The sequence below is a fragment of the Notothenia coriiceps genome, unplaced genomic scaffold, assembly GCF_000735185.1.
Source record: "Notothenia coriiceps isolate Sejong01 unplaced genomic scaffold, NC01 NC01_scaffold00016292, whole genome shotgun sequence".
Classification (NCBI taxonomy): Eukaryota; Metazoa; Chordata; class Actinopteri; order Perciformes; family Nototheniidae; genus Notothenia; species Notothenia coriiceps.
The window spans coordinates 22,031-32,774 of record NW_011348993.1 but is presented as its reverse complement, the minus strand read 5'-3'; the positions used below and the strand labels follow the sequence as shown (position 1 = coordinate 32,774).

At 41.9% G+C, this 10,744-nt stretch overlaps 1 protein-coding gene across 1 annotated transcript in view; it reads left to right on the top strand.

Moving 5' to 3' along the window:
• The first annotated feature begins 6,053 nt into the window (after positions 1–6,053).
• The window catches only part of LOC104949485 (adenylate cyclase type 8-like), a 17,931-nt gene continuing 13,240 nt past the window's right edge, over positions 6,054–10,744 (top strand). The window contains exons 1-2 of the mRNA XM_010775845.1: positions 6,054–6,436; positions 7,385–7,957. Of these exons, the coding sequence (XP_010774147.1) occupies positions 6,173–6,436; positions 7,385–7,957 (837 nt within the window). The 5' untranslated portion in view covers positions 6,054–6,172. The remainder of the gene's footprint in view (positions 6,437–7,384; positions 7,958–10,744) is intronic.

Here is a 10,744-nt window from a genome sequence, read left to right as displayed (position 1 = left end):
ATGCATCCTGTCATATTCACAGCTACAGTTGGGATACCTTTGTCATCATGTTTCTCTCATGTTGGAAGAGGACATTCAGTGTTTTCCCANAAATGTTGGCTTTTTTCTCAAAATGTTTTTTTTTCTCAAAATCTCAACATTCTGAATTGATTGATTAATTCTGACATCTGAAAATCAAAAAAATTCTAAATTTTTCAAAAAATTCTGCCTTTTTCTCAACATTTTAGAATTTTTTTGATTTTCAGATGTCAGAATTAATCAATCAATTCAGAATGTTGAGATTTTGAGAAAAAAAAACATTTTGAGAAAAAAGCCAACATTTTGAGAAAGCATGTGAAGGACACTGTTCAGGAACTAGTTGATGCTCTGTATGTGATGACTACTTCCATTCTGGAGAGGATCACAGATACATGGATCCTGAGATTGAAGATCAAGCCGGGGACCAGGGATTATTAAAAAAGTTAAGTATTCAGAAAAAGTCAGAATTTTCCGAAAAAAATGATTAAAGATACAAAAAATTATAATAACAAAAAGTTACACAATTTACTAAATACACATCCTGTCACAGATTTAGCAGCCATGTATATATTGCACAGTTATTAACGGCATATATGCAAATATTCCACATAGTTGGTTGGTATTTAACAACAAGGGGATTATAGTCTGTGTTTTGGGCAATCTGATGACACTTTGCATTCTTCTGAATTAATCTCGCTGGAGCCAGAGTTCCCCGAGGAAACAGAGAGTGGAGATGATGTTCAGGATGATCGTGGAAACATCTCCAGGGAGTTTCCTCTCATCATTAATTTACTGTTTACTGTTTGTGATTGAGCCCGCGAGCCTCAGATCATCGAGCCATATGATATATATTATGTACATTGCAGAAAGTGAGTTGATGCATGCGCTTCACCAGGGTGGTTTTTCATCAAGCAGCAGAATAAAAAGATGCTAACAGTAATTAGAAGCAGAGCAGCAGCTAAATGCACAATGCTCCAAAACAATAACATGTTGTGTCCAGATTCAACGTGAACTTTGGAGACGATTGCAGACAAGTTTTCTAGTGCAAGTTGTACACCAGTGAATGAGCAATAGATTACTCATTTGATAAAGATACCGAAATACACTTTTATGGACTTTGGATTTTATTCAACCGTTAAAGTCAGACGGAAAACAGAGTAATGTATTCCTTTAGAAAACATGGAGTTTTCAGTTTTACCCAATACTCCCTACTGGGACTGCCCATTTTTAAAATGGCCTATTTTTATAAAACCCTCAAATATTCTACTAAGGGAAAACAAAATATGTCGTTTTCTTCTAGAGGTCTATAACCCGCAATCTTGGTGTTTGTTTTTCTGTTTTTGTCCAATTTCCAAATCCATACTCCTTGCTGTGACTGCCCGTGTTTTCCAATGGCCCATTTTTCCAGACCCAAAAGTATATTATAATGATAATAATAATAACAATAACAATAACAATAATAATAATAATAATAACAATAATAATAATAATAATAATAATAATACATTTTCTTTATCAAGTGCTCAAAGAACCTTTACAGAGGTAAGAGAAAATAAGACAATACAAGAAGTCTAATTAAAATCGAGCAATAAAACCACATTCGTCTCAAGGACATGTCATCATTTACACGTGAAAAGCTACTCTAACAAGGTGAGTTTTGGTCAGTGTTTTGAAGGTCGGAGGTCGGTAAAGTCTCTGATTTGTTGTGGGAGTGAGTTCCAGATTGGACTTTTAGAGTCAAATGGAAGAAAAATAAGCTTTTCTCTTACAAACGTAACATAACATTATAAATGAATCTTAATCTCGGGGTTTGTTTTTCATTTTTACTAAATGCTCTGCCCATGAATGAATGAAACTCCCTTTGGGGACTGTCCATTGTTCCGATGGCCCGTTATTGCAAAACCCCAATTCAACTTTTAAAGTCAAACGTAAAACAAGATATGTTTTTTCTTCCAGAGGTCTACCCTCACCCTACTGTAAATCTTGGTGTTTGTTTTTCTGTTTTACCAAAAGCTCAGTCCCATTTTCAGATCGATTCTCCGTACGGTGACTGCCCGTGTTTTTCGATGGCCCATTGATTGACATTTTAATTTATAAGGAATTATTGTTACCCCTGCTCCTGGTCAACATGGTACGATCCAATTGAGCACACCTGTTTTCACTGATTGAGCTCTATTCTGTTCATCTGTTTGAGACTCAGGAGCGGCTGTGAAGGACAGGTTACTCTTAATTTGGTTTTAAATATGATTAAAATTAAAACTGTGAATGTGTTTGAAAGTATTGTACTCGATTTATCCATGTGCCATACGCAATACATGATGATGTCTTCTGCTTTAGAAAAGTACTGGAGTCCATTTAAGTTAAATTGAACAAAATAAAGGCGTAAAAAGTAAAAATTGGGAGTTATTGGAGACAAAGGGATGAAAGAAAGAAGAGAAATGTTAGATATGGGGATAAAAGAGAAGAAAATCAGGTCTCTGGCACTTTGGAAACCATTTTGATAAATATGATTTAAATTAAAACTGCAAATGTGTTTGAAAGTACATTCAACCATGTGCCATATGCAAAGAGTGACGATGTCTTCTGCTTTAGAAATGTACTGGAGTCCATTTAAGTTGAATTGAGCAAAAGAAAGGACAGAAAATGAAGAGATGCGAGTGCAAAAGGTAAGTATTTGGATACAATTGGGAATTATTGGAGACATAGGGATGGAAGAAATATAAGAAATGTTAGATATGGGGATAAAGGAGAAGAAACATCTGGTTATTCTGGCACTTTGGAAACCATTTTGATGTAGCTGAGTAAGTGCCGTACGTAAATAGTGACAATAGAGTAGCTTTAGAAACGTACTGAGTCCAATTAAGTTAAAGGTCACCTATCATGCTATTATTAGGCAATAGCATAGGTCTCAGATATATACAAATATATAAAAAACATGTCTATGAAGTGTTTTGCTCCAAACTCCAAACAGATCACCCATTCTAGCCATGCCTCATATCCCTCTATTTCACTTCCTGTTTCTAAAGTGCTAATTTGGGTATAAAGCTTTAAAAAGGAGGGGTCTGAGCTCATGCGGGACCCGGCAGCTACCGTCTAAACTAAATGCTGCCGTGATGAAACGCCATATCATGGATTATCAAGGATTCTCTCTGAAACAGTATGGAGCTCAAAGGCTTTCTCTCTTGCCGGTTATACCACAAGGTGAGTTCCTTTTTACTTCCTGCTTCTTCACACACATGCTCTCCAGTACAGGTTAGCTCTGAGTGTTAGCGATGCTAATGTAAACACCGACCATATTACGTCCAAAACAGTCGGGCATTGTTTCTGATAGCAACGTTTCTGATAGGGCCGTGGGTCCACATTTCAGATATTACGTCATATCGGACGCAAATCTGGATCAGCTCCATTGTTCCCCCGTTTTTAGAGATTTGGGTACGGAGGAAAAGAGAGAGGGTTTTATTTTCTGACGCTGCGTGAGTTCCCCGACACACCGGGCAGGGCCGGCCCTTGGCATAGGCAGTATAGGCGACTGCTAAGGGCGCATCAATCAATGTGGGGGGCCGAAAATTGAAAGAAAAAAAAAAAAAAGTTAGAAATTAAAAATATATTCATTTTTTATTTCATGACAACATAATTTCCCGAATTTGGATCAACAAAGTACAGCTTATTATCTTATACTAACAGAGCAACGCCTATATTGCGTACAGTTTCCATAAACTATGGCGCACCCCCCCCCCATCAAGTTGACCCGCCCCAGCCCCAGTAAAAACCAGAGGTTTATGTGAAATAGTTCTTTTTTTGAAATAATGGTTTTAGTGTGCAATTATAGGTTTTAATTTTGTATTTGTGTTAATTTAAAATAAATCAAACTCCCAAAAAACGTATACAACTTTTATTAACAATTGGAATTTACTGTGTAAGCGGCCGCGGGGGGGAGAGCTTTAGAGAGCTCTCTCCTGAAAGACTGAGAGGCTCTGATAACCTCAGCTCAGTGAGGTAAAGGCACACCTTTATATGATCATTATAGTTATAAAAATCTAAAATCTTGCCTAGGGCAGCAAATTGGTCAGGGCCGGCCCTGACACCGGGGACACATATTTATGTATAAAAGACATCAGAAAGTGAATTTTGCATGATAGGTCCCCTTTAAATTGGGGAAAAAGAGAGGACAGGAAATAATGAGATGTGAGTAAGAGAGGAAGCATCTTGAAAACAAATTGGGAATATTTGAGTTAATGGGAATGGAAGAAAGGTAAGAATACTAGACAAAGGAGAAGAAGAGCGTGGGAATGGAAACACGGTTGAGGCGCACACGCGCACACACACACACGCGCGCACGCACACAAACACACACAGAGGTGACTGTGACGTCAGAGCAGAGCCAGCTGACCAGCCTCGCGCTCTCTGCACATCTCCACGCGGCTGCTGCACGCCCTTTAAACCAGAAGCAGAAGAAGGGGGAGAGAAGGAGGCGACGACGAAGAAAAGGGGGGGGAGGAAGACTCTCATCCTCGCGCGCATTATTGTCATTTGGACACTTTCCATGGACGCTGCTCCTCAGACAGGATTGTGTGTGTCTGTGTGCGAGAGAGAGTGTGTGTGTGTGTGTGTCTTGGCACTGCTCAACCCCCCCCCCTTCTCTTCGTCGCATCCAGGTGTTGCATTGAAGCGCACTCGACCGCACGAGCCCTCTCGAGCAACAACAAGTTGAAATTCTTCCCGGCTCCGCGCGCAAGAACCGGATCCTACTACCGGATTTTATTCCTTTTTTCAATTTATTTTCTTTTTTCGTGCTGGATTTGTATTTATCGTCACGGGAATTAACGTGATTTTTTCCCCGCAAATATGAGAATAATGTAAACAGTCTGGACGGGAACAACGGGATGTGTGTGTGTGTTTTAAAGCACATTGGGAAATAATGACAGAGTGAACGGACCCAAGACATTTTCGGGTTATCATTTAAAGATTATCTGCAGTTTGTGTTGAAGATTTACCGGATTTCTCTTATTTCTTTGTTGCTTATTTCCTCCAAAGCGACACCGTGACTGGACCCACCGGTGTTCAGAAACATATCTTCGGGTTAACGTGTGAAGCTTCTCTGCAGTGTCTGGAAACATTCACCGGATTTCTCCGTGAGCTTTATTTCAACACAGTGAATGGACCCAAGAAATGTTTGGGTGATCATGTAAAGATTCTCTGTGTGTGGAAGCTTTGCCGGGTTTGTCTACAAAACTAAACAAAGACATATTTTCGGGTTGAATCCACAGATTCCCCTGCAGTGTGTTTTTGTTTGTGTGTGGACGCCTGGTTGTCTCTCCGCGCGCCCTCATGGTGCGGCGCGAGGACACGGAGCATCCTGATCCTGATGCTGAGGATGGAGATGTTCGGTTAGATCCTGGAGATGCTTCATTTTGACGACAATAATAACACGTTTATAGCGCTTTTAAGTCGCTTTTACAAAACACACCACAAAGATGAGTGAACTGGAAACATTACAAAGAGAAATACAGAACCGAGAGCATTATGAACGATGGACGATGACCTCCAGCCCGAGAGAGAAGCGCGCGCCCCCGGTTCCATGCGCACGAGAGGACGTCGCCCACCGGAGATAACCACGAGGGAGGGATATTAAAGGTCCCCTATTATACTGTTTCTCATCAATATATTATAGGTCTCAGATATATCCAGAACCTGTCTCTGATTGGCTGAAACACCAAACACCAAACAGATCATTGCAGCATTACCCATAATCCCCTCTGTTTCAGCCCTGTTTCCAAAGTGCTGATTCTCTGTCTGTTACTTTAGATGAAAATAAGGAGCCCCTCCCCACGCCCCTCTGAGAGACATTTGGTTACAAAGAACTCGATGGTGCTCTAGGAGGAGATTCAGGTGATAAGGTGGGGGGGGTTACCTTGGTTGCTGATTGGCTAATGGTTACACAAGACAACACATCGTTATGACATCATAAAGTGTCCAAAATCTGATCAGCTCATTTTCGAACAGGTTTTTATAGAAATGAATCAGGACAAAAAGAGAGAGAATCTTTGTTCCTGAAACTTTCAGAGTCTCTTTCCACAGAGTTCTTTCCACATGTTGATGGAGAAGAGACATGAAGAAGTGGATTTTGCATAGTACGTGATTGAAGGATTTAGAGATGGAGCTGTCGGAGGTGCGGTGCTCCAGCGCCAGCGAGGATCTGTACACCATCAACCCCAGCAGACCCAAGCGGCTGCTGTGGCAGAACGCCGTGCGGCACATCACGGAGCAGAGGTTCATTCACGAGCAGGGCGGGGAGGTGGAGGTGAAGCACGAGCCCTACGACCCGCAGGAGAAGGCCCGCACCTCGGTGGGTGGGCACAACAACGGGGGCACCAAAGTGTTCCCGGCGCGCGCCAGCAGCGACCTGGGCTTCCTGCAGGTGAGCTGACACTCTTAGTATTTATAGACTCACCCTTCTAACAGTTGAGGTGTAACCTGATAACAGTGCTGTATTTATAGGCTTCTCCTCTTCAAATATTCAAAGTTTGTATTGTCATAGCTACAGTGTGTGATTTCTAAAGACTCAAAAACGCTTTGACAGAGAATAACACAAAAACGAAGAAAATACAAAAATAGTGCAAAAAGTCTGTCTAGTCTAAGTCTGGAACCCCTCCTAACAACAGAGGTGCAACCTGCACATGTATTTCTTTATATATGTTAGAGCTGCTCGATTATGGCAACAATCGTAATCTCGATTATTTTGGTCAATAATTGATATCACGATCATAAAAAACGATTATCCATTTACTTTGAACATCCATTTATTGAAGGAAAAAAAAATGTTTTTAACAGTTGATTACCCTGAACTTTAAGTATAATTCAACTGAAAAACCAATAAAAAAAATACAAAAATAATCGTTTTATTTCGATGATGTTGTTTTCATAATCGTTGCAAGCCATAATCGTAATTGCGATTAAAATACGATTAATTGAGCAGCTCTAATAAATGATCGTCACATTTGACAATAATTAGCATCCTTTAAAGGAGCTTTTTGGGGGCTAAAGCTATCGGCTCTTGATCAGCGTTGAATAGCTGTTTCCCTACAAAAGAAGACGTACTATTTAACAATAATATCTTAGTATGCAAACTTCATTGTTCAATGCCGAGCTCAGTCCACCAACAGTACATTACATTAAAGTAGTTTTTGGCTTCTTGTTGGTTTTGATTGAATCGATCAGGTCAATGTGATCCAGAGTCCCAGAGATAACACACCACGATGAGCATCAGGGGTTTTGAAGCCATGTCAAACCTCTTAATGTTTTTGTGAAGCACTTTGAGTGTTCTTGTGTTGAGCCATGCTCTGACTGGTTCCCCCCCTCCTTTCAGATCGACTGCGCTCCCAGTAACTCAGACTTCTTCCTGAACTGGGGCTACACGTATCGGGGGGTCATCTTCCCCACGCTGCGCAACGCCTTCAAATCCCGAGACCTCGAGCGTCTCTACCAGCGCTACTTCCTCGGGCAACGACGTAAATCTGTGGTGGTGATGAACATCCTGGACATAGTGACGAAGATCACTCTGCTGGTCCTCCACCTCACGCTCGCCTCCTCCCCCATGGACCCCATTAAAGGCACCCTTCTGGGGCTTTTCACGGGTATTGAGGCGGTGATTTGCGCGCTCGTGGTGGTGCGTAAAGACTCCACGTCGCACGCGTACCTGCAGTGGAGCGGCGCCCTCAGCTGGATGGTGATGGTACTGCAGATGCTGGCGGCGGGGCTGGGTTTCGGGCTCCTGGGGGACGGCGTGGGGTACGTCCTCTTCACGCTGTTCGCCACCTACAGCATGCTGCCGCTGCCCCTCACCTGGGCCATCACCGCCGGGCTCACGACCTCCGCCCTGCACATCCTGGTGCAGACGCTCACCTCCCACAATGCACCGCTCTCCTCCAACCAGGTAAGGGTGCACCTTTGTTCAATCTTCAAATCCTGCTCGTCTACTTTGTTGAACTTCTTCTCTGTTCTTCTTACTCATCTCTACTCCTCCTTCGTCTCCTCTTGGTCTCCTATTCCTTCTCCTTCTTCCTCCATCTTTTTACCACCTCCTCAAATCCTTCTTTGTTCACCTTCATCTCTCACTAATCCTTCCTTATCTCCTTCTCCCTCTCCCCTACTTTATCTCATACTCCTCCTTCCTCTCCTCCTTCCTCTCCTACTTCCTCTCCTCTTTCCTCTCCTCCTTCTCTTGTTTTCCTTTCTTCTCCTCCTCTTCTTACTCCCTCCTCTCCTACCACTTCCTCTAATCCTCCTCTCCTCCTTTATTGACCTCCTTCTCATCTCCTTCGTCCTCCATCTTCTCCCTGTGCCTCCCTATAATCCTCTCCTCGCCTCCTCATTTCATCCTCTCTCTTCTTCCTCCTTCCTCCCTCTTTGCTGACCTATAATCTTCATTCCTCTTCAGTTCACAGCTCCTTCCTCTCCTCTCCTTCCTCTCCTTCCTCTCTTTCCCTTCTTCTCTTTCCTTCTGAGTCCTTCCTTTCAGAGGAGTCCACATTAGGTCTTCAGAGTGCTGTCGATGCTTTACGAGTGTTTGCTGAAGCTTTCTTCTGTTTCTTTCTTTTTCATATTTGCATTTGATTCTTGTGATATGAACTCGAGCTGGTCATGAGTGGAGGTGCAGCAGCTTCCTGTCAGTCTCTCGTGTTTCTGTGAACAGCTGGAGTTAGTCGCTGCACGGACTTTCTCTCCGTGTGGTTTCCTGATCTGTAAGGCGTTGGACATTAATTTAGGCTCCAGTTGCATTCATGAAATACGGCTGTTTGTTTCTGTGTGAGCTCAGCCTGGTTTCAGCACCAGGAGCTGTCCAACACACACACACACACACACACACACACACACACACACACACACACACACACACACACACACACACACACACACACACACACACACCCTGCAGCAGCTCAGAATAGGTTCGACCCCCCCTACTGGTGACTATTATAATCAGGAATCATCTTTCCAAAACTGGCGTCCCCTTTTAGTTTTGTGTGTTTAATTTTGGTAAAAAATAGACAAAGCAGTACGACTATGAAGTCAGAGCGAGGATCATCGGATGGAGAGTTCATCAAGGAGCACAGATAATTCATCTTTAAACAGTAACTCTCTCAAATAGAAGAAGAATAATGAAAACAATCCGCTTTGGTTTCCTTCATTTTTCTATTGTTTCCTGGATTCTTTGTTGACAAGGCGCTTGATTGGTTGAATAATACAGGTTGTGTAATACATTTAAAGCCTACATTACGTTGCTATAAACCATGCTGCTGCTTGATGTACGGAGGCAGAACAAATGCTTTCAAAACGTTAGATCAATAGGGCTCATTTTATAGTTTTCATTATCGGTTAATCTGCTGATTATGTTGTAGATTCATCTATTAACAGTTTGGTCTTTAAGTGACCTTTTCTCAGTGCCTTAAAGGTCCAAGGTTACGTCCTTTCTTGGAAGTCCAACACCCAGACATATGGACATGATACCAAACAAGGGAAAGCTTACAGGGAATCTCCATGTTCTGCATGAAGTCTCACTCAATACAATCTATTATCAAGATACTTTGCACAGAGGATTCTTTAAATAAGCTCTGATCGTTTCCCCTCAACACTAAAGGTGTTTATATAATATATAGATGTCTATATAATTACAGTATAAAGACACAAATAATCTAGCAAAGTCTTTAAATGTCTTGTGTTGGAAATCCGAAATGCTCCGAAAAATGATGATGATACACAGCAGGGAAAAGCAGGCAGTATGAAACCAGCCTATTCTGACATCTTGGATGGAAATGAGCTCCTAAACAATGACTCGTTATCAAATCAGTTTGCATGGGGATTATTTTATTAATCAGAATAAGCTCTGATCATTTCCTGCAACATTCCTAACCCAGGATTCTGAGAGAGTATCCTCACTGTGTGTGTGTGTGTGTGTGTGTGTGTGTGTGTGTGTGTGTGTGTGTGTGTGTGTGTGTGTGTATGTGTGTGTGTATGTGTGTGTATTTGTGTGTGTGTCTCTCTGTGGGTTTGTGTGTGTGTGTGTGTGTGTGTGTGTGTGTGTGTGTGTGTGTGTCTCTCTGTCTGTCCGTTTGTAGGTTTGTGTGTGTGTGTGTGTGTGTGTGTGTGTGTGTGTGTGTGTGTGTGTGTGTGTGTGTGTGTGTGTGTGTGTGTGTGTGTGTGTGTGTGTGTGTGTGTGTTCACGGCCCCGGGGATACACCGCTGTCCACTCTGAGTTTGACTCACTCCTTATTCTCAGCTGCTTGTTGATGCATGCAGGAAACAGAAACACTGCAGCTCACAGTTCAGTTCAATTTGTTCACAGTTAAAAACACACGTAGGACCACGAGTCATAATAATATGTACATTTTATTTATAGGAATATTGTGTCCAAAGCCCTTCAATAGTGTTTTAGATTTCGTATCTTCACGGTCTATTGTATATTTTTAATGCTGTTTTAACCCTCCTGTTGTCTTCGGGTCAAATCTGACCGATTTACTACTTTCATCAATCATAACTTTTTTGTTTTACATTCGATTGCATTAAGGCTTCATGATATCCTTCACAGTAGACATTTGAACTTATTAAATTGCTGATCACCACTTTCATTGAACTTTGGATGATTTCGTCAACTTTGTAACACCCATGGTGTTCCCGGTCAAAAATGACTGCCATAAAGAAAAGGAATTAGTAACCATCCGGATCAGAT